This window comes from Ornithodoros turicata, chromosome 7 (assembly GCF_037126465.1).
Source record: "Ornithodoros turicata isolate Travis chromosome 7, ASM3712646v1, whole genome shotgun sequence".
Classification (NCBI taxonomy): Eukaryota; Metazoa; Arthropoda; class Arachnida; order Ixodida; family Argasidae; genus Ornithodoros; species Ornithodoros turicata.
In genome coordinates, this window is record NC_088207.1 from 19,926,330 (window position 1) to 19,950,927 (window position 24,598).

At 47.5% G+C, this 24,598-nt stretch overlaps 1 protein-coding gene across 3 annotated transcripts; it reads right to left on the reverse strand.

The window, feature by feature from the left end:
- Positions 1–1,319: 1,319 nt before the first annotated feature.
- Positions 1,320–15,137, reverse strand: LOC135400292 (uncharacterized). Of its 3 annotated transcripts, XM_064632094.1 has the most exons (10): positions 14,963–15,137; positions 14,321–14,339; positions 11,011–11,086; positions 10,393–10,532; positions 9,601–9,630; positions 7,888–8,244; positions 6,925–7,032; positions 6,229–6,519; positions 2,971–3,158; positions 1,320–1,461 (listed from the first exon to the last, which is right to left on the reverse strand). In XM_064632094.1, the coding sequence occupies exons 3-9, from the start codon at positions 11,034–11,036 to the stop codon at positions 2,977–2,979; spliced, it is 1,134 nt and encodes a 377-aa protein (XP_064488164.1). In that variant the 5' UTR covers positions 11,037–11,086; positions 14,321–14,339; positions 14,963–15,137; the 3' UTR covers positions 1,320–1,461; positions 2,971–2,976. The 3 variants fall into 3 exon arrangements, with proteins under 3 accessions (XP_064488164.1, XP_064488163.1, XP_064488165.1); XM_064632093.1 differs by lacking the exon at positions 11,011–11,086; XM_064632095.1 differs by lacking the exons at positions 10,393–10,532; positions 11,011–11,086.
- Between the last annotated feature and the right edge of the window lie 9,461 nt (positions 15,138–24,598).

Consider the following 24,598-nt stretch of genomic DNA (forward strand, 5'->3'; position numbering starts at 1 on the left):
TCCCTTGTGCATTGGGGACTGACGAACTGGTGTACAGACCGCGGAAGAAGTCTTCGAAACCATGAACGACCTCATCCGGATCCTCCGTGGTAGAACCGTCAGAGCGGCGACAACTGTACGGTGGACATACGCCATGTTGCGCATGACGTGCATAATCAAGGTACCGTGCAACACCAGGACTTGCAAGGGCCTGCGCTCTTACGAAGTCCCTCCGTGCGGCACCAGAAGACGATCGAAGAAGGAGGCGGTATCGCTCTTGAAGTGACTCTAAGTACTCTTGCATTACCGGCGTTAGCGGTGTCCCCCGTCGCACAATTCTTATTTTCGCAGCAAGGCGTCGCAGCACTGTACTCCGCTCACGAGCGCGCTGCCGACCCAGTATCTGGAAAAGGTGACGTAACCAGACCTTGAAACTTTCCCATTCTTCCAGGGATGGAGCACGATGCCTTAAATACGTCTCAACTTGTCTTCTGGCTTCGGTCGAAACCTCATCGTCATGGAGTAGTGAGCGGTCAAGCCTCCAGCGCCTGGCCTGGCCAGTCAGAAAACGATTAACATCCAGTGACAATAGAACAGCGCTGTGATCGCTTACGTGAACAGCAAGCTGATCTATGGTGATCGTCCGGCATACAGAAACTTGTGAGCGGAGATGAGTAGGAACATAAAAACGGTCAAGGCGACTAGAAGAGCCCCCGCGAGACCAGGTAGCAGAAAAGTGATTGCCATGTAAGGCTGACCAAGTGTCAATAAGGTTCCGTTGTGCAAGCAAACGCCGCAGTTCTCGTGCACTCCAGGTAGGTCTGCCGCGGCCGGGCCCACGTACATCACTGTCAGAATCGAAGACACAATTGAAATCTCCGTACAGGATCACGTCAGATTGCAACATGAAGCTTCTTTGCAAATTGTAGAAAAAAGCGTTGGTTTCGCTGGGTCTCGCCGGGGCATAAATGTTAATAAGTCGAAGTTTCCGATGCCCGGCAAAAAATTCGAAGCATATTACTCGGCCCTCAGTGTCGTTGCGCGCAAAACTGTGTGGCAGCAAAGCGGAGTTCAGCACTACCACACCAACTCATACCAGCACTACACATATACATATCCCCATGTGTACCGATGATCACAAATCCAATCCAAATCACGTCGTTCTGAATATGGATTTATATTTTCTCATGTCAACACACAATGTCACATCGAATCCTTTGTTACGTCCCGGTTTACCAAACCGGCTTCAGGATAGAATCCGATTTGTGCCGTCAAATCTAGATCACTGAAGGAATACACGGGAGGCTAAGCGCGACTATAGATATTTACTCAACACAGGCTGACCATGACGCTAATTTATTATGGGCGTAGCTCAAAGTATCTGCACAGCAATTTGTATTAGATGGAAGTTAGGCTTCATTGGCAAGGCTTCGCAGGTCGTGTAACGGCAAAGCGAGCACACAGAGGCCGGGCAGCAAAGACCTGAAATGTTAATAAAAGGGAAGGTATTAACCTCATATTTCTGATATGGCTGTCTAGGGTAGAATGATAGGTAGAAGTGGGTTTGTAAGACTCGACGAGCCAGCCATCCCTTATGATAGCACTGTCGAACGACCTTGCAAGACACCACATTAAGGTATTCAGTGGGCTTGCCGCTAAGAGTAGATTCAAAGAAATAAGAGAACATTTTAAATTGGTATCTGAACTATAAAACTAGCAGTGTTGGGCTAGATGGCGGAAAGCGCTCGGTGTGTCTACATCTACTCTGTGGTCGACCATTCTAGCGCTATCTTCTGTACGACATAAGACTATACAGGGTGTCCACGCTAAGTGTGAACAGATTCTTTAAAAATATATCAATCACTTTTTCCGAGATGAAATCAATTGCAATATAGCATATGCTGAAGGGCACTCCCTAGGGGGGCATTAACAGACTCCTAAGACAATCTCTTAATTAACTTTCAATAATTAACTTTTTAATTATAAAAGCTACGAAGTTGCTCCAATGAGAACATCTGATCTCTTCGGTCACCAGATACCAAAGCCGTTTTCAGAACAAAAATCCGTTCGATAGATCGTCCGCAAAAAATTCGTGAATGAACGCAATTTTTTTCTTTATTTTACTCATTGCGCATCTCTAGAGACGCGTCTTAACTTCGCCCCCAATACGAGAGGATGAAAGAGCACACTATCGCCTCTTGCGTCCCGGAAAAAGACAGAAAATGCAGCCCCAAGATAAGGGCAGTCGCGATAGAGTCACCCGATAGATTTGTGTTTTTGTTCTGTTTCCGCAAGTTAAAGCTAATCTTCGACGCATGAGGCGGCACTGTGCTCTTTCACTCTCTCACACTGGGGGTAAAGGAAAGCCGCTTCTTTGAAGATGCGCAATAAACCAAATAAAGAAAAAAATGGCGTTCCTTCACGAATTTTTTGCGGACGATCTACCGAACGGATTTTTGTTCTGAAAACGGTTTTGGTATCTGGTGACTGAAGAGATCAGATGTTCTCATTGGAGCAACTTCGTAGCTTTTATAATTAAAAAGTTAATTATTGAAAGTTAATTAAGACATTGCCATAGGAGTCTGTTAATACCCCCCTAGGGAGTGCCCTTCAGCATATGCTATATTGCAATTGATTTCATCTCGGAAAAAGTGATTGATATATTTTTTAAAAATCTGTTCACACTTACCGTGGACACCCTGTATAGTTTCGAGTACTGAATAGAAAGCGTCGTCCCGATAGGACGCACTATTGTGACGTGACATTGATGACAGAGCGGGACCACTTCGTCACTTTACAAATATATTGAGCTCATTTGACACCATTTACGACGTTATTAATGATAATAAATTTTTACTAGTCGACCTCGCAACAATGTCGACGAACCACTTATAACAAAACCCGCGTTTTCGCCTAAGTACATGTTACAATTGTTTGTTCAGTTGACTCCGCTCATCAGGACGATAAATAGCTAGCAAGATGTGAGCTCACCAGTCCTCACGCAAGGTTGCGCAATGACTGGGCCGCCATCTGTGTGGAATACGGTGCCCTCTGGTAGTCCATTTCTGGTCTCGACGTATTCGTCACCACGTTGGGGCCTTCCCCTGGGTTGGTGCCCTTATTTTGCCCCGCGATTGTCGTTGCCGATATAATTTTCTCTTCATCATTGATGCCGGTACCTGAGAACAGGTGAGAGATTGAGAGGCGTTAGTGTTCATGCATTCAAGGAACGGAAGACAAAAGACACAACACGCAACCGTACCACGAAGCTCTCAAACCAGCGAGCGTGGGCACTTGGGGGTGTCTTTGCGTTTTGTGTCTTGCGTGTGTTCGGCCCATTGCTCGGGCACCTTCAGGGTGGAGGAAATACATAGCTGAGACCGAGTGCACGATAGGGACACACACAATGAAGTGGTTGGTATGCCCAGTGAGTGATGTCCGTATCATTCTTCTTCACAGTGTGTCCCTATCGTGCACTATCATCTATGAACGATGACACGTTGTAAGATAGCACGATGAGAGATCACGTTCACTCTGTTCTATCATCTGCATTAAAGGCAGTACTGTATCAGCTTAATTTTTGAAGTGTCGTACAGAAATTCGTTTCACATATGCATACTTTTTCCTCTGTATCTGTGCAACGCAAATCCAGGTCACGTGGGCCTTAACTGTATCTCCTGTTCTATTAAAAATGTGTAGTGGCAGCGAAATTACGCGTAGAGCTCTCACGATGAAATCCACGGCATGGCTTCGAAACCGCACTGAAGTAGGAGCGAACTTTAACAGACAGTACGAACGTATGAGTATTCAAAATGCGGGGTATATATACAGCTGGGTAGACTTTGATGGGTTTGGCTTTCGCGAATATGGGTTGCCACTTTTCGCCGTCGAAGATACCGGCTCAATAAGTGAGGTAGGAGGAGAGAGGAAAAAATTTCAGGCTGGGCGAGGGAAGTAGAGGTTGGGAGAGGGTGACGTCGACGTCGCACACTCAGCAGTGTGCACATAAGCATACAGTGTCCGTGCTGCCGTTATGACTCTGCGTAGTTGCACAACAAAGAGGTTGCGGCAACTAGAAAACGTCGATAACGTCGAAAATCACGACCTGATACCCATGAAACTCATTCTGCTGCGAAATACCGGCAAAACGATGCCGATATTGCCGATTGTCTTCCAACCTTTCAACCAGTAGTGTGCATGCAACGTGGCGACCCTACGCGAATAATTGCCCCCATACGCGCACCTACATGTGTTCATGTACATGTGTTCATGTAGCGCCTCAATAGGCTCCCTTAAAGTGGCGGCCAACAACGGCAAGCTACTTCGACCTCCCCCCCCCCTTTTCTTTCAAGTGGGCAGTGCAAACCTCTCTCAAGTATCTGTTGTTCCTTCGAACCAACGAGATTGATAATTACGGGTCCAAAGCGTGATGCTTCCAGTGATTCGCTCCCAAGAGCAGCCTTGTACAAGACACTCAAAAGAAGTGTTTATGTTAAGTCACCGAGCTACTATCAAATGGGCTGCTCATCCTTAAAAGCATTTGGGTATAATAAATACTCATAAAATTAAATTGTTATTTTCACAATACTATGAAGTTACAACTTGTGAAATTCACTATCAAGCAAATATAAACAAACCCCAGGTTGCTCTCGATACGTACAGGACCAGGGCATCGAACCCCCGACCTTCTCGCGTTCAGCCATGCCCAGTGAGTAAGGCATGCTGTTCTATATCCCAGCAAACATTTTTCGCTCACTGCCTTTCTATCACATCACACTACGCGAAATGTGCGTGTTGCATGGAGTGAGGCCCCACGATTGTACGACAGCACATAGGACCACTTACAGCCAGCCTGTGGGCAGCTATCATTCTCTTACACCCCAAACGCACTGACGCAGGATCTACATAGCGCGTAATCGTGATTAGGCAGCAATTGCGATCGCCATCAGCTGCGAACGAAGCGAGACTCGGCGGCAGAGATCAACAACGCAGACACTTATCCCCGATTCGCGAGCATGATTACACACTTCGAAGAGGGTTGGCGCGGGCGCAGTGGCTTTCTTTCACCCTCGCATTTCTTTCCCTCAAGTAGACATCCTGTACCAATCTCTTCATCTACTTTGAAGTGCGGACGGCGCAGCGTATCCAGCGGGATTGCGCCGACCAGGATTCTGGGCTGATCCAGGTTGTGTACGGCAGTCCGTTTGTGGTATTAGGTGAACTTCTGTGGGCTGAACTCGGTCAACTTAGTCCCTACAAAAATTACAGTCGATGAGGTTTTCTGAGTAGCCTGTTTCACCCGGTGTTGCGCCACCTTAAACCACAACTGTGAATTCCACGTTTTTGGAGGACATTACCACGAAAGTATTACAGGCATTTGCAGGTCCCCTCTTATGAATATGGCAATAAGACATCTTTGCCCATCTTGGTATAGGTTCTCCAGCCGTAAGTGAGCCGTATGTCATTTGTACGTTATAAGTTTTGCGATGCTATGTTTAGAACAATCGAGAATTGTTGTAGACCATAAAAAACAAACAGTGCCGTGAAGTGAACATCTTCAACACAAGGGCGCCATGTTGGGTGAGACTATGGTGAACACAAAACTCCAACCAGGATTAAGGAAGAAGGTACCCGACGCGTAGGAGGCTGAGACACGTCGGGTACGGTCTTCCTTAACTCTGGTTTGAGTTTTTTGTTTGCCTGGGTGCAATATTATATCTGCACCAGCCCGTATGCGCACGATCCTCTCAAGTAGCACGTCAAGAGCCAGCGAAGTATCTCTTGCGTAATCACATCATATCTGTCGGTGACAGACATCTGTGTTGTAAAAATATCCATCGAGATAACAGATCCAATATATAAACGATAAAGTCGCGTAATAGACCTCTACCCGAGAGACATCATCATGACGTTGGTAGAGAGACTGAAACCGAAACAAATCGGAAGGGGAGGGCTGGGTTCTACGAATGGGCAGTAGTTCGCTGCCTCCTATTGAAAGAATAGTAGGACCGAAGGTCGCGTCTCTTTCAGGGATCATCGTAATCCCCTCAAGACCATGGCTTTCGGACGCGACCTTGTTCTCTACCAAGTTGGTGGCGCTGTCGAACACTATGACGTCATTTATTTACAAACAGGGAGAGGTCTATTAACAACATCTGCCGACTCAATGCATCCACCAGTGGACGCAACGGAGCGTTGAATATGTATCTGCTGTCCGTGCAGCCACACTGCCCATGCTATCCGACTCACCTATGTCGGTCATTGCTACGGACGCTGTAGTCACCAGGCGGTCTTCGGTAGTGTTAACAGAGGTCGACTTATGCACCGGCTCCGTGATGTTTACCGCTGATGTCGTCACAGTAGCCTGGCTTTTGTTCTCTTTCCCGCCCATGTCGAGTGGAGCTGCAGGAGGCGTTGTGATAGCCAGGGGGTCCCCGGAACCATTAAATGTAGCTGTGAGATTCACTGAGCTCGCCCCGTGCACAGTCTCTGTAGTCTTTAGGCCAGGCATTACATCGGTAGAATTTGTAATATAATACCCTGGAAATAAACATGAACACAGTGGAGCTGAGGTCGAATAGAGGAAACGCTGCACCATTTCAAATGCAAACCAGGCTGCACTATTCACATGACGAGTTATACTCGTCGATCTGGGAGCGAGCGGTTGAATCCTCAACGGGATCATGACGGGACCTGGTACGATAGTGTTCACTGTTCGTGTTTACTGAAACGACACTGGATTTCGTCGGCTTTGGTTGCGCTTCATTGGGGCTCTTTTAATACTTCTGAATCTGCGATCCCAGTGATGGTTCCCGCCTCTAGTGAAAAGAGTTCGAATCAAGGAAACGATGAATACTAATTGGTGGCATTAGCTTCGAAGAATTACAAGTAAGCATGAGCAGCTAAGTTTACGGTATAAGATGAATGTGTGTTCCTCTTTCCTACCTGCAGAAGACAGGTCTTCGTGAGCTCTCGTCGTCAGTGGTCCTTCAGGGTCACCGAGCCCTCTGTTGACCTGTTTAGGCGACACCGTAGCGTGCTCGGATTTGTCAGCTGAAAAATAAAGTACACGAGGATTGACGAGCATGCTGTAAAGTATGCAAGGTGCTTGTGAGTGCAACGGTCAGTCATTAGAGAGTGTCGTGTATTGTGAGCGGTAGTATGTCGAAGAACACTACCATTAGCATTAGCACATATCTTCAGGAAGGCTTTCTTTTTCTCGATAAACAACTGAGTTCCGCACCGTACATATCTCAAGGAGGACGAAGCGACATCGGCAGTGTAATTAACGCTTTCTTTACCAGCGCCTGAACGTCGTCATAGCTGTGCATCGCCGAAGTATTGAAGAACTTCTTGAATGAATTCTTTAGAGGATCCCGGTGTGATTATCTGGTTCTAGAGCTAACGTATTGTTCGTAATGTTATAATAGAACAATATTGTAATACTTTTGATTGCGATGCGTGCAGCCCCTCCCCCCCCCCCCTTCATAACAGCCTTCTCATTGTGGCAGAGTGGCCGCTGGGCAGTAGAGGTGCGAAAGTATCGAGAAATATCGGCACGTGGATCAGAATACCGATATTCGTAGAGTAAAATATGGGATTATAATAACTATTAGTTACCGATAAGGAGCTCCCTCCGCGACATACCGTAATTTCGCAATAATTTTTATCCTCTATTCTACTTCCGCCCCTGAGTCATTATTCGTTGTGCTGTACCGAATACACTTGATCGATGTTTATGATATTCAATAAAACATCGACAACCTCTAGGTACAAAATTTTTGCAACAAATAACACTCAGCATAATTTTCCCTGCACGGTATGCATCTACACACATATGCTTTGCCGATGCTAGGTGTGCATAGACGACAGAGAAGCACTACTAGATGAACGTGCGAATACACATACTCCTGTTCTCCGATTCGACAGTCCTTCCCCTGCCTAACGTGGTAGTATGCTCCGTAGGTTTCGCCGGTGAATGACTTGCCCTTGTAGTTCTGGTTGTAGGAAGCGGAGGTGCTGTTGCTAGAGCAGAGACAGAGGTGTGTGCAAACGATCGCCTAGGTGAGGACGAGGCTGAGGAAGCTTTCCTGGATGTTGTCGAGCGATCTGGTCCTTTAGCCACTGTAAATTCTAACGACATATCCGAAGCACTGCTGGCTCGTGGCACGGTGGAGGTGACCCGAGGGAGGATCGCACGAGTAGTTATTGTTAAACTTGTGTTCATGTCACTATCCGGCGTAGAAATAAGAATAACCGTTTCAGCTGCAGAGGGAGAAAAAGTGAATGCAAGTGCTGTCTATCCTCGGTACTTAGTCAGTGCTCTATGAAGCTGAGAATGAACATAGTGAAAAACCCCACTACCACAACGACCCGGGGCCGGATCTTCAACTCACACACACCATGATTTACATCGTGATCGTTGTCGTTATATTTAAAGTTCGCGCTGTCCAAAGCTCCACAACCGCACAACCGCAACAACCTGCACTCTAAAAATGAACTTCACCGCATAGCACGCTCCTAGCGAACCGTCATCTCGAATGACATTGTTATCTGCTCCGATTTGTTGAAAACGGGAGGCGTACGCATTTTTTGTGACAATTACGAACAGCATAAGTGCCACAAAAGATGCGTACGACTCCCGTTTTCCAACAAATCAGCGCAGATAATGATATCATTTGAGGTTATGGTTGGCTAGGATCGTACTATGCTGTGAAGTCAATTTTTTAATAGTGCATGTCGCCGTTTTTCTTGAGCGACAGGGTGACAGCAGCTATGCCGTCCCGTGATCGCAGAGCCCGGAATGACTACGAACGAATTGCACAGCGGCAACGATTAGCGTGGTGCGTGTTATACGCTTGAGTTCTCTTTTGACACCGAGTGCCATCCTATGGGAAGTCCAAAATGCCATAAGTGTCAGATCAGAAACCGAAATGCCAAGCGTGCTTTAAAGGGACTATGAAATTTCCCGAACCCCCATACTTTTTTTCGATGGAAACTGTTCTTCCCGCAGAGAAACTAATATGCCACCAATTTTTCCGGACGAACTCCACTCTGCGAGGAGCGCGCGCTGGAAATGTCTCTTCCGCGTTCCTCCTCTCCCGCGCATATTTCCCTGCCGATGGTGTAACTGTACGGACCGCTCTTCGGTTCCCCGTTACGTCACCGGTGTTGCACAATGGCAAGGCTCGCGCTGTGGCTGCCGCCACTGCCGAAATCTGCCGATCGCGCGAAAGCTGCTGTCATGGAGATTTCCACTCCCGATGAACGCATACGCGGGATCCTACGGCGCATGCTCCTGGCGGGATTCCTCGGCTCGGCAACACGTCACGATGACGTGTTGCTGAGCCGGCCGTGGTCGCGTCAAGTTACCCGTTGTGTCTCCGCTCGGCAGCTCGTCACGGCGCGGCGCCAGCTGTCCTCCCTTCGCCGCTCCGTTTAAATTCGCTCCCGAGAAATCCGCTCGCGCGACGAAAGTAAAATTTCGGTTCTAGACTCAGAAAAATGTCTTCTTTCGAACGAAACGAAGAAAAAAATCGTTTCATAGTCCCTTTAAGAGGGCGTCGCATTTTTGAATCGAGAGAGAGAGAGAGAGAGAGAGATGAGAAAATGTGAACTCACCAGTAGCCCCTCTGTCATGCATGATCACCTCTGTGAGAAAGAATTGCCATTAATGTCACTTCAAGACGGGAAGGCTAAAAACGTTTTTCCTGCTAAAGGGTATGTCAAGCCGTACCCTATAGAGTCTAAAAACAGAATTTCACCGCGTGGCACGCTGTGCATCAACCATTGCTACGAATGGTAGGGTTTCTGACTCGAAGAGAGAGTGGCGTACGCGCCTTTCGCTCATTTACCATACACCCAAATTGAAACAAAAAGACGTACACCCGCCCTCTCTCTTCGAATCAGACGCGATAACCCGATCATTCGTGGCAACGGTTCGTGCAGGGCGCGCTATGCGGTGAAGTAGTGTTTTTGGACTGTAATACTTTCAAGTGACTGAAACAAGTACCCGCAAGGCCGCGTACCCACATGCGGCAAATGCGCACAGTAACGCATATGCGGTGCGGAAAATTCTTACCACGCTGCGGGAGAACCCGGTTCCGCGTTCCGCTTTCACTCGGCCGCACAATGCACGATTTTTTCGCCATGCCGCGCCAGTCGTTGTCCAATCAGGTGGTCAACGGAGACCGCGTCACGCTTTTGTTTTCTTCCAGCCTCCCACACTGTCTGCAGCACGCTGGCAGCGTCGTCAGCACCGATATCTTGAGTCGCGGAACCCGCATGCAGTCTCCGCTCATGTGCACCACATGTGGGTACGGGCCTTAACCCTCTCGTGTCAGTTCTTTTCGGACCATTGAGGGGTTTCGGACTTGCATTTCTACTCCGAACAATGCTATTGGTGTGCCTTACTTTCCCCTGAGGTGGAATTCCATCTAGGGACGAACACAGTGAGGAGAACGACAACCACCACGACGACAACAACGGCGATGAAGCCGAAGAGTATCCGTAAGATGGGGTTGCCTTGCGCGCTGCTGTACTCTACAGTCTCCCTGCATAGTCACGTGACATGGGCATCAAAGGGCTTGTGACGGTTCCAAACAAAGTACGCCCAACTAATCTAAAAGACGGTTACTTCAGTCGGTGTGATTTGGATTACTGTTGCATGGAATCATGGAATGGAATTCCAATTCCATTTTAGCGTAGAAGGGGTATAGACCCGTTGAGATTCGGCTCCACCAATGAGGCTGCCCTGGCAGGCGCCACGCGCTCACGAGAACGAATAGGAATGGCCGAGTCTTTCGCCATACTCATTGAGCTACCAATGACGTTAGAGCTCGAAGCCGAATTTCGTTCAAAAGTTTGTATCAACTACAGGCGCATAAAATGATTACTTTAATGGTGTGCCGGGTACAGTGCAATGTGTACAGGATTCAACGAATCATGTATATAAAAGTTTCACAGCCCTTTCAAGATATTCGACTCAGTTGACATTAGAGTCTCTGGAAGCAATCCCTCGGGCGAAGTTACCTTTCGAGCTGCGGAGCACAGATCATCTTCACCTGAGGTCACAGTAACAACGCAGATTTCTTCTGCAGCGCACACGCTGTATGAACAGATGGTTTCCAAGCACGATGAACACTACTAGCTGAAAATTGTACTGCTAACACCAAATAGTGTTACTTTCTATTGGCGGCGAGACTCCCACTAGGCGCGCCACTGTGCCGCCTCTTGGTGGGGATCATCGCTTCGGTTTCGTAAAAACTGGCATATTCAAATGAAAATGCGACTTACTTAGAACCACTGTTGTACCCCTCACCAAAATATGGTACCGCGATTCCGATACTCGTTACTTCAGTAAAAAAGTATTGAAATACAGACATCGATATGTCTTTTCTAAAGTAACTGAGTACCGCTACTGCTACTCAAAAAACTGGCCCAATAGTTTGCTCGATACTTTTGTTGGAAATGCGAAGACGATGCAACATAGAAATATCATTTGCGTGAACACACCACTTTGTATAATAGCAAATTGGGAGAAGAGTTTTGCAGTAAAAATACAGCATATTATTTAATGTGTAGGTACACTCTCAGAAAGACAACTCATAAATTTACGCTTACGCGTTGTTTTACGCATAGTAAGGGCATGTTCCAGTGCGGCGCCAGGACGGTGTATGAGTAATGCTTCGTTTAACGTGTACTATCCGTCATTGGGCTCGACCTTGACCCGAAGGCTTGTGTTTTAAGAGTAAATTGCGAAGCCCCGTTCCTTTACTCTTATTTTGATGGTTAATCTTTTCCGATGACTGATAAAGCAAGGCCGCGTCTCGACGCGCTCACCCTTTTACGTTTACCGATCTGCGTCTCATAAAATAAAAATGTGTCACTTTGTCTTTTCGCACATAGTCGTCACAGAAATAAGCTAATGCCATTTCAACGCATCATGGTTTTTCGCGTGTTTAAATTTGAGCAAATCGGAGACGCTGACGGAAGATCAAGATGAGCGTGTATGATAACTGCGACATAATGGCATGATAACTGTTGTATAACAGGATATCGAAACAACAAAATATCTTACCACAAAATCTGCACGGATAGCAGCGCGATCGCTACCGCGCCGCGCTGCGCCGCTTCATGGGAGAATCGGGCCTGTACGTTGTCGGGAGCGGCGAGTGGATGTCGCCGAGTATGGCGTGTTGTAACTCGTGGGCTTCTAAACGCGGTATGTCCCCGGGATAAGTCAGAGAGCTGTGTATCAAACACCCATAGTCCGACGAGCGGCATTCCGGCGCCGAGAAAGATGTCAGTGCCGCCAACCACTTCCACCGATTTGGTGGGCTAAGTTCGCGGACGCTGTCAGAACGCCTGCGATTGTCCTGGTTACTTGCGGCCTTCAGATGCTTTTTCGTATTCGCAATGCCCTCCTGGTTGGTGCATTACGTGCGGCCATCCACCAGCGGATCACGGCGCTATGGGTACGTTGCCTGTTTTGTTGCATTTTACTTACTGCGTGGCTCTCACTGCTGCCAGACTTTTGGCGATTTCGTGCGTTTATTTCACACTGCCAGTCACCATCAGTGACATATGTGAAATTCTGTTTCCACTATGCAACAGGGCCTCTTCGAGACGCTAGCTGTACAGGCACGTCGCAAGCGCACGTAACAGAGCAGCACTCTGGTAAGTTCTTTTTTTATTTTTTTATTTGGAGTCAATTCTTCCTCTGGCATAGCATTTTTCAACTGCCTGTTTGCAAAATTACAGCAGTTGAATAAACATTCCTGTCTTTGCCAATGAAATGAGGAGATTCGCAGTACACTGGTACGCAGGCTATGCAAATGTATTAACATGTCTCTCTGTGTGTACCAGAAAGCCGTCGTTTGGTCCATTTCCTACGGCCTTCCAGAAAGAGAGTAGTCAAGGTAAGTAGTCTCGTACGCTTTGCTTGCAGTGTAAATATATTAAACCGATTCTCTCTCGCAGGTAGCCCAGCTAAAGACTTTCATGCTGCCGCAGGCCAGCAAGCTTGGAACAGTAAGTGCCATTCCTGTTGACATCACAGCTTTCTGTACGTAGTTTGTGATACTGAAAAAGAAGTATTCTGTCTGGTCCGTCCTCAGGAGCTGGAGAGGACATCATCTTGTAGGCATCTCCGCACCCACCTATCTTTGTACCTGCCGCAGTGCTTGGGCCTCCCCCAACTTATCTCCCAGACTTATGTTATTCCTCACTTGGTCCTCACACCCAATCGGTGCAGCCTGTTTGTAAGTTGCTTCCTGTAGTGTGGTTGCTTCTTGCCAATACTTGCTTTACTGTACAGGCAGTATGTCAGCTGTGAAGGAACCGCGGGAGCCGACGACCGTTTTGGACGAGAACCGTTTTTATACCCACAACGTACGGGAGAGTGTGTGTGTGCGTGGGGGGGGGGGGGTGAAAAAGCGAAATGTAAAGGTTATGCGGTGACAGATGGCGTATCCGTCACCCTACACCTCTTAAAGCACGGCCAAGGACGCTTCATTTTTTTTCCTTTTTATCCGTCAGCGCTTCTATGGGTAAGCGCCTGACACATAAAATATGCGTTAAAAAACACATCGTTTTTTAACCCTTAGTATCTGGTTTGATTCTGAGAGTGTAGGACACTCTGCTAGACTTTTATCAATAACTGGTTCTCAAAGTCGTCCTCTGCCATCCTTGCTGGCTGTGGTTCATCGGGCAGCTGACAGAGACAATTACGTTAGTGTGAGGCCCACGCGTACCGTAGAGTTACAATACCACAGTATATGTGAGCGTGACTCAGTGCGACACGGCACCTTAGCGGAGGAATGCAAAGGGTACTGTGAAGGACTTGACTTGTGTTCGCTGACCTCGAGAATATTTTTGAGCGCAACGTTGTTATTTCCTCCACGAAGGAAAAAAATAAACACGTGTTTCGATAACGATACGGAGATTGCGTTACCATAAATCTGTAACGGAAATACTTTTCCGATTCAGGTTTTAAAAATGTATCGCGATCCGCACTCCTATACCGAAAAAAAGCATCGATTACTTCGATATATCGGTTCGATTGGAATGCCGACGCGGGCGTTGACTGACGTCACGCTGCACTGCTTTCGTCACAGCAGCACATCAACCAATGTCTCTGACGTCACGCTTCCGGGCTCAGAAGAGGCACCCTCGTGCGAAAATACTTTGAGTGTTGGGTTCTGATAGAGTGCTTCATGAACAAAGAAGAGTTGCGCTCTACCATGTACGTCATTCAGAAACATCGTTAAAGAAACGCGTTTTCCACCGACGAAGTATAGGCGATGGCATCGGTTACAGCACAAAGCATGCGTTCACTTACCCAGGCTGTCCCTCGGCATCTGAAAGCAATTGTGGAACGTGGATTACAAACCACAACCTAGCAAATGAATGCTGTTACACAGAGAAGTAAAAGACGTCACACGACCGTCTCTTTTTATAGTGGATTATAATATGATAACATTCCAGGGTAGTTCAGTACAAAACTTTTACAAGAAGCACCGTCACTCTCATGACCCAGTGAGGCTGGCGACCCGTAAGTATCAATCACTTTATGGCATAGGTATGTGTTTTCACAAGCTGCGCAAAACGCACATGAATTGCACTTTGTTTCATGTATCGCGGCAACGTTCTTCAAGCAAATGATCCAATGGGAGGCCTACGCGACCGCACGAAAGTGTCCGACGCTATTCTTGGGCACGTTGTGCGAACATTTGACTTTTTTTTTAATTTCCACGCAACATAGCAGAAATTTTAGCAAAATACCTTAAGCCTCAACACAATATGGAACAATATTCAATTGCATTGCACTTGTTCCCATAAAATATGGCCCCAGCAAGAAATGGACACACTTTTAAATTGGCAGCACCTCTGGATCGCTGCCCTGTTCGGAGGCACGCTGGTCTGCTCTTCCGCTACCGATAGAACCAAACCTATTGACCATCCAGGCAATAGCATTACTCACCTATGCTGCTGCCACCGACCGACGACATAGCTACCGCTGCGGAAGAATTTTCAAACGTCTGTATTGAATCCAGCTATAATAAACCGCACCGGGAAGCGATGCCTAATGCCAGCCTAGAAGAACGGATTCCGGGACCCCCCACTCCACGGGGCCATGCGACGCTAACGAAGATGAAGCACGATTATCATGCAATGAGATTCTATGTACAATGTTAATGTGGTCCTACTTTGAACATATTCTTGGAGCATGATTCTGAAATTTGTGGGCCTGTAGATTTTAAGTTAATTTCACCTCGTCGGGATAATATGGGTGTTGTTTGTTGGGTGTTTTATATTTACGAAGGCGTGTGGTGTTCTTCTTCTTCTTCTTCTACCTCAGGGCAATGGCCGTTAGCCACTGAGGGCGATTGGCCAGGGCTAGTCATGATGTAACGCGTGAAGCGACCTTAGATATCAGGGCGTGTGGTGTTGTGGATGTAACAGGTCGCGCGATCTTCTTCTTCTTCTTCGTCCCACGGAGAATGGCCATTAGCCAAAATGGAGATCGGCCAGGGCTATGAGGATGTCTGACTGTACTATGCGTGTGGCTCGAGCGAGGTGTATACGTCATATCCGTCGTCCCCAATGCAATATAGAAGCAATGATTTCTTTTGGGCTAGGCTTCTGATATTTTGACCAATGAGTACATTTTCAAATCGATTTATCCAGCGCTGCCAACGGTCCCCAATAACAGTGTGATCCGAAGAAAGGTCAGACGGAGGAAAGACCGGTAAGGCAGCGGGTACGGCCTCCATGTGAAATGCTCGTTGCTCACCCCTTGTGTTCTCAGTAGTACCTCCGGACTCTGTGGCTTGGTGTCATCTGTGCTGTACGAGGAGTTGCACCCATCACTAGAATATGCCCGACAGAGTTCGCACTCGCCTCCAGTTGTTATGTTGATTGGTACGTGATGTGAATTCGAATCCCGTCCTCGTCGCCAGTTGTTGTGTTGTTTGATATGTGATGGGAGGCACGCATCGTCGTTTCACGATACACTCTTTATTCCACCATCTTGATGATCCGCTGGTTGCCAGCACAACCATTGGGCAAGACAATATGTACGCACATGGTTGATAGATGATATCATGTTGCACTCGACTCTTGCGCTTTCTTCAGTTTCGTTTCGTCTTTGGTCCACGTGCAACATAGTAACTACTTGCGTTTCCTGAGTGATGCCTTCAAAGCGGACGTTCTACTCAGCGGCTTTCAAACGGAAAGTGATGGAAGTGGCCGAAGCTACCGACGACAACATTGCGACAGCAAGCCCCTTCGGAGTTGCAGAAGGCGACGTGCACAGGTAGCTGGGAGAACGCAATGAAATATTGAACTGCTCAGGAATGCGAAGACTTTCAGTGGCTTGAGGTCTGGACGACAGTCTGATACTGACAGAGCTGTTGCCGACTGCATCAAACAACTCCGGAGCAAGTGTGCCACAGTAACAGCAGTGATGCACTCTGTGATGATTCTGACAAGAAAACCAGTGACCAGGACCAGTCTCCGAGAATAATGAAATGCCAGAATAAAGTGCTTGTCAAAACCCCCATTTTTCTTATTTTCCCAGTTTTTGAGGCTGCAGGCCGAGGATCATCTTGCAATCGGCGGCATCTTGTATTCGAGTAAATACGGTATTCATCTAGTTTTTCAATGACCCCCAGTTATTCACAAATAAGCGACCACCGGTTCAGCATCGACTGAGATGGTGTAATGCTTCAAATTGAGGAATGAAAATTTAAAGGGGCACAGAAGAGGCCAGCAAGAATTCTCCAGTTCTTATGCTCAATGAAAGAACATGACTCACAATACCCAAATATGAAATTATTTTGCATCTAGCGAGCGTCTTTAACATAAAATAATGCCTTTCAACGTTCATAATCCGTGTGAGTCTCTCCTTGTCCATGGAACCAGGTCACGTCACCAGGTTTCAGTGTATAGCAACACTGAATTCTACGCGCTGCAGGTGGGGGAGATTTCGCTCTTCTAGTCAATGACATACCTCACAGGGACAAGCTACGCCTTGTGAATGAACCGGTTGCAGGAACAGCATGGTGACCTCACGGAGCAATACTGCCACGTATGATCTTTGAAGCAACCACACGGAACAGTAACAACGGACAGCGAGGCGTCGATCGACGGGCTGAGATCCACGACACACCGCTTTGATTACCAACCCAAGCAGCACAATGTACTAAAAGTCGAGTGCAATATGGGTGCACGGGTAGGTGGACGGCCTTGAACAGACTTGTTAACCTAGAGAAAATTGATAAGACACATACCGGCCACCCCTATTGCACTCGACTTTCAGTACATTGTGTCGCTTGGGAAGTGATCCTTCCAGAAGCATCTGCTCCCTCGCTCGCATCAATCTCAAGGGCGGGCCGGCGGCCTTGTAGAAGCTTCGGTATTTCCTCCTCCCCACCTACGCGTTTTTTCTGCAATGTTCACCGCTGTGTATAAAAGCTGGTGAGGCTTGTGCTGGTGAGATATATAAAACTTGAGGCCGCTTTGCTACCACTGTGGAGAAGACACCCACGTCTACCGCTGTTGCCCGTACCGATGAATTGATCTACTCGGATTTTCACCTGACGCCTCCCGCCTTCAGCGCGATAGTCGTCCTGATGCAATTGAAGACTTTCTATGGCAGCAGCATGCTTCTGCTGACTCACGACGCGACCAGTCCGCGAGCTCGACGAACTTGACGAACGGCAATACAGACCGCCGCGACGCTCAAAACCTTTTTCCAGTGTCCTGTAAATACTCATCGACGACCACGAGACAACTGCGTTAATCGATAACGGCGCCGACGACAATGTTAAAATGCTACGTTGGCTACGAGACTTAGCAGGGTGCAAACTAAATGCGATGAGCCGACACAGGTTCTGGCATCGGGACGATGCCACGTCTACGGAGGGGGCAATGCCACGTATGATCTTTGAAGCAAACACACGGAACAGTAACAACGGACAGCGAGGCGTCGAGCGACGGGCTGAGATCCACGACATGCCGCACTGATTACCAAGCGATCCTTCCAGAAGCATCTGCTCCTTCGCTCGCATCAATCTGAAGGGCAGGCCGGAGGCCTTGGAGAAGCTTCGGTATTTCCTCTTCTCTACCGACGCGTGTTTTCACCGCTGTGTATAAAAGCTGGTGAGCTCCCAGTTGAAGCATTCTTTACGTTAGTTCTGTCTAAGAGCTACCACTCTTCTGTTAGCCAGTTAAGCAGCTAGAATAAAGCGTTCGCCGATTATTCACCGTCTCGTTCGTCTGTTTCCATCCGTGACGATACGTTACTGAAAACATAATGCGCACTGGAAACAGAACATTGACGGTTTTGGTGCAGCTTGAACTGGCTAGCTTGGATTTGACAAGTGGGAATATGTTCAGACTTGACCTCACTTGTCGATGTTACAACAAAATTACTGCATAAGCATCCTTCATTCTAAATGGCTGATGATGCGCGATGGCAAAATGATGTGTTGCTAGTGTCGCCAGGACATCGCAGGACAGGGCATATGGGGCTGAGAGTGCAGTGAATATTGGGTCGGTTTGGAGTCATCATTTACTTTTTTGCGACAACAGTTTTTGGCAAACGTTCGCCATCGGCAGCGTATCAGAATTCATGGAAAACAGTGCACCTCGTATACCTGTTTATTGCCTCTTTAAATCTGCTGAACAAGTGTTCATTTTCTTGTGTTGAACTGGGGGTCAGTAACTACTACCATTGTTGCGGTCATAATGGCTGAAAGTAGCATAGGCGCTTTTCGTTTAATTTTGTTTAGTCATTATCTATTTAGTATGCCAATTTATGCTTTTAGGTAAAAATGATTAATCGCAGTTGCTATTTTTTCTCATCTTTAGATTCAGAATTTAGATTTTTATTGATTAGAAACAGTATAGTTCAAATACATGGAAAATTGGGCTGAGGGCAAACCCTGTGAGCCAAGGAGGGAAAGAAACACGGGTATACAACAATGTTACATTAGTCTTGTGAGGATTGCTCAGACAACAAAAGAGTGCTCAGGTGGAGGTAAAACAACAGAAGAACAAACGAAAATAAGAGTTGTAGTAATGATAACAAGGTATAGCCAAACCGAAAGCAATCTAACTCGAAGTACATATGCCAATCAACAAAAGAGGTCATCCGTGTAAAAACAAGCTATTCGTTGCAAAAAAACGAAAATAAACAAGATTATAAAATATCAAATGTACAAAATCTCAAGTGCAAAATACCAAATGACAAAGAAAGTTCACACTTATAAAAACAAAGCATTTGTAGCCGTAAAACAAACTGTCAAAACCGCAACAAAGATATCAAAAGTCAATAATAAATGTGCCTATATATATACATGCACATAAACATACACACACATGCCGAGAGTAGCTGTTCATGTCAGATCAGGAAAATCGTCGCTAACAGCCTCTTTGAACATCGCGGGGTTTCAAGTGGGGCGTAACTGTAGCGAAAGCTAATTTCACAGTTGACCACCGAAACAAAAACGGAGAAGAATCTATAGGTAGTACGACTAGTAGGGTACTATAAAGTGTTCATTGTGTGCCTAAGTGGGTAAGGGGTGGTGTAGTTCTGTGCGGAAATTTAGTGGCTATTAGAGAGTACAAATTGTGCACGATGCTGCTGCTTTACATCTGAGAAGTCTATAGATGCTGATATCCACAAGTAAGAGAAGGCAGGTGAAACAGAGTCACGAGGGCCCGGCGAGAAGATTAACTGAAGTGCCCGCTTCTGTGCTATAAGCAACGGATGAAAGTTGCTGAAATATGTGAGCCCATATACGCCGAGGACGTAGGCAAGATCAGATGAATGAGGGCATAATATACAGCATGCAAGATGTGAATGGGACTCATGTTTTTGATATGAGCAAGGCCGTAGAGTAATTTTGCTTTTAACAGAGTCAATGTGTGGTTGCCAATTATGATTTTCTTGCAGAGTAACTCACAACAAACGAACACATGAGGAGCGGGTTAGAGCTTTGTTTCCAAGAAAGAGGACGTCATTTGGGAGGGTGAGGGTTTTGTGAGAAGGACGTAACACGACGTAAGTCGATTTTTGGCTATTGGCATGTTATTGAGCATCAAGGTATGAAGTTTTCGTAGCACTGCAAAAACTTTAAGGTGTAATGACGGAACATCGACATCTTCCATAAATATGTTGACATCGTCAGCATACAGGAAACAGGTACTGGGAAGGAAGTGTGGTAAATCATTGATATAAACGAGGAATAAACATAGGCCCAACAGTGAGCCCTGAGGCACACCAGTGTACAAAGTTCTTTATGAGGAATCTGCTGTCTATCCAGCAGGTAATCCTTGAGAAGTGTACGTGGTGGACCTCTAATACTGCACCCCTGTAATTTTTGAAGTAGAATATTGTGATTGATAAGACCAAAGGCTTTTGTGAGGTCGACAAAATACCCATGGTCACTAACTTCAATATTAGACTTTTTTTTCTGTGGCGTGCACGAGCGCAAGAGAGGTCGCTTTCCTTTACGAACTCCTAACTGCGAGTGAGTAAAAACCTGTGCGCAAAAAGAAATTTCTAGGCGTACCAGCAATAGCTTCTCCAACACCTTGCCGATTGAGGACACCAAGGAAATGGGACGATATTTATGGACATCTGATCTGTCTGATCTTTTTATAGGTCGGCACCACCTTTCCCGACGGAAAACGACACCTAAGAAAAGTTCATTAAACAGCAGCGAGAGAGGTTCGGCCCAAAAACCCGCGAGGTGTCTCAGCAATAGGGGCGCGATATCGTCATAACCGCAGGATTTCATAGAATGAATGATGACAAGTATATACCTCTCCCGTGTTGTGGGAACCAGGAAGAATGAGTCATTATTCGACAGGGGAAGAAGTGCAAAGAGTGAACATAGCAAGAACTTTAGTGCAGGAGTGAAAATCAGTACTAGTGCAATAAAGAAAATAATATGGTGACGTCAAAGTGTTAATGATAATGTATAAAATGAAGAATGGGGAACTTTGTGAAGGCCTTGTGTCTGGCGCACATTCGCCAGGCATACAAGCAAGAATTACCTTTACCAGTCAGAAAAATTAGCTGGGAAGTCGACTGGTACCAGCTCGTACACAGTACGCACCAATTGGTGGTCAACTGGAACTAACTGGTACCAAACTGGTGGCAACTGGAAAGTAAACTGGTACCAGTTCAAGCTGGATTGGCAGTGCACAGCGAGAAAAGGGGCGACCAAGCTCTACTGAGGTAGCTCGTGCGCCGGAGTCGAGGAAGGCAGGAGGCGAACCCGAGGCGGCGGGCGGCTCGCAGTGTGCGAGCTGCGGGGCCCAATGTATGTACACGGCGTGAAGGGGTAGAAAGGCCGGAGACAGCGGAGTTGAGCGCGGAGGGAGGGAGGGCGTAGCGGGCGATACAGGCGGAGCCGACTCCAGGAACGCGGGATTGAGCCCTTCGATGGCCACAGTGTTTGGGGAGAGTGAGGCGCTGACAAAGTGGTGGTCGTGGCGTGCCGCAACCTGCACGGGAGTCAAAGCTCGGAGAGTTCCAAGAGAGGAGAGGGTGAGGCTGTGCGAGCCGTGGAGAGGGGCCGAGACACCGACTGAAGCGTGCCGTGGCGTCGGCAGCCGCGGCCGGCAGGTGAGCACGAGGCTCGAGTGTCGCGGCCGCAGTGAAACAGCCAATTCGTCCCTAAGGCCCTGCCTTGATAAGTGACCTTGTAACTTTGACGTCCGTTCAAGAGAACCTGCGCCCTGCGCGAACCACAGCTGAGGGTCTGAGATGGAGAAAGGCGGCAGGCGGAGCTGTGCCGCAGAAGCTTCAAGCGGTGGAAGTCGTGGTGGCAGTGGCGTAGCCACGGGGGTTCTGGGGGGGGGGGGGGGGGGGCTCGAGCCCCCCTACCTGCCACGAACCGACCCACACAAATCGTGCAAATCCGAGAACATAATATATGGGGGGGGGACCAGTGTGACGATCGCGAAAGTTGTTGCAGTTCATGGCGTCTATCTAAGAAGCACTCTTGAATGGTTTTCAAAATATGAGTTTTTCAAAATACTTCCAATCTCGTGACACCACCTCACTGGTCATGACAGCCTATACATGTAATCGTATCGTGAACGTCTAAATCAACTATTTTCGTTCGTTTTTTTAATCCTCAGTTTGCAGTGTGCACAAGTATGTGTGCGTTGTCGACACAGGAGCAGCGGGGGGGGGGCGAGTTTTTGTATCGAGCCCCCCCTACCTTGGAGGCCTGGCTACGCCACTGCGTGGCGGCCGGTTGGGAGGCGAAAGGCTGGTGGAGTGGTGGTCACCGTTCATGGTGGTGGAACGTTGGAACGCTCGGCCGGGTGATCAGGCATAGAGCGAGGAAAGGGGCGACCAGGCTCCGCTGATGGTTTTAATGGCGGCTGATGGCGATGAACCGAAAACGAAAGACTCGGGTCGCGCGCCGTGCTGCGCGCAACCGATGGCGGTGCTGGTGATGAAGATGACGCTGGTGCTACAGTAGCAACTGGGAAGTGAACACGTACCAGTTCAAGCTGGGCTGGCGGCAACTGGAAAATGAACTTGCACTAGTTCAAGCTCGCCTGGTGGCAAGTGGGCACTGTGTGTAAGCAGTTCAAACTGGGCTGGTGGCAACTGGAAAGTGAACTGGTACCAGTTCGGGGGGGGGGGGGGGGGGAGCTGGACTGGTAGCAACCGGAAGTGAGGTGGTGCCAGTTCGAACTGGACCAGTTTGCATATTTGGGGGAAGCTTCGGTTTCTGTGCCAGGACAGGTTAACATGCAGATTGCAAGACGAAGTTAAAAGAACGATCACAAAGTAGCTTTATTAGTAGAAAAAATCATATTTCAGTTTCTGGTAAAGTTCGTTAGTGTAAGCGAAATTATTTTGGGATTGTTATATTTGTATTTTGTGCGTTCCTGCTCCCGCGATGTATGATGCGTTTACTGTGCAACGGTCGCTTGCTTAGCATCATACCTGTACAGCGATGTTCGCTCGTTATGTTCTTAGCATGATGTGTGACATTGGCGTTGGTTTTATAATCTAAGTGATTTGTCTGTAATTTACGAGAGTACGGCAGTACAGTGCGCCAGCGCCCGGGCGGGCGGGTGTTATAGGATAACAGCTTGACTACAACTGTGGAGATTGCTTTATCGTGAGTACTATGCTTAAGTGCTTTTCCCTTGTGCACCATTTAGAAATATTGCTTCCACTAGAACCTCTTCTCTTTGTACCGAGTCACATTCGTCGCAAGTGCATACCGTTTTACGAGTAAGATCTGTTTTATGCCGACGTTACCAGCAACTTTTTTCCATTCTCGTGTTTTATTTTTTCGTTCACTCTCGTGTTTTAGATCCTTCACACCACGAATGTTCTCGGACTAGCTAGCGCACCAGAGTAGTACTCATTGCCCCCGAAAGGAATCCTAGTTGAAATGTCCAGCTACTGCGCAACGGAAATGTTCTCGTGCTTTCCGTGGCCATGACAGCTCAAATTGAGTGACTGTCCAGGCACACACTAGAATTACATTTTGCAATTGAATGCATATTTCATTGTGCCTTTTCAACTTTCCGGAAACTCAGCTGCTGGGGCTCAAAGGAAAATATTGATCCATCGTGTGCAATTAAGAACATCTCAAATACTTTGTTGAATGATTCAAGATGTTCACAAGGCAGTCAAGCAAGGGACCAATCAACCATGACATATTATCTATCACATGTAACTCTGTAGTTACTCTGCTAATTTAACTACGTTATGGTTACGCAGCACGTACATTAGAATATGTGTAATGATTGACTACAAATAAAATGCAATTTTGCTTTGCAGTTCTTTTGATCTGCCGTTCTTGGGAACAGCGATTGTGCAAAGGGGCACCAGTTACATACAAGCTAACCTCTGTCCAAACAGGCCACTCCAAGTGAAGCCATTTCAACCGATCCCAGCTCAACAATGAGGTTTGCAACCAGTTCCAGTCGAGACTGCGACCGGTTAGAATGAGTTGTGCCAACTGGTACCAGTTGAGACTGGGACCGGCCAGACACCAGTTGGGCCAACTTGTAGAGGAGGTGGAGTTCCTCTACATGAGGCCGGTGCTCCAGGCGCGTGGCCATCGTCGTCGTTGTCCACGGCCCACTACAAACTGGTCCCTGTACGATACCACCGTTAACCCAGTCCCAGCTGCAACTGGACGAGTTCAACTGGGACTGGGTGAACTGGTCAGTTGGCCTGTGGGAATCAACTGGTACCATTTGGCACAACTGGTTTCTATCTGGTCCCAGTTGAAATTGGGACTGGGTGAGCTGTGTTATTGAAGAGGTACTTAACTGGTACCAGTTGGCACAACTGGTGCCAGTTGAGGTGGGACTGGTTGAACTGGTCTCTGTTCGATAACACAGTTCCACTGGTACCAGTTCCAAAAATTTTTGCCTGGGTTGGAGCCTTAGCTCAGAGGTTGAGAACACAGGTGCTGCCCCAGAGAATGGGATGACATCACGAGCAATGACGGCACAGGTCTGGCGGGAAAATGGGCAGGTGCTTCACTATTTTGGGTGGATCTATCGGTAGCAAATGTGGTGTGACTGCTGTTGAGGTTTAGTTACTGGTGAGGAAAAT

What these genes read in the sequence shown, in the direction of transcription:
- LOC135400292 (XM_064632093.1), bottom strand. Translation starts at nt 14,990, where the DNA reads ATGTCGTCGGTCGGTGGCAGCAGCATAG. An exon ending in GAATTCCACCTCAGGGGAAA is followed by an intron (nt 9,631 to 10,392) that starts GTAAGGCACACC and finishes TCTTTCTCACAG; the next exon opens with AGGTGATCATGCATGACAGA. An exon ending in GCATGACAGAGGGGCTACTG is followed by an intron (nt 8,245 to 9,600) that starts GTGAGTTCACAT and finishes CTCCCTCTGCAG; the next exon opens with CTGAAACGGTTATTCTTATT.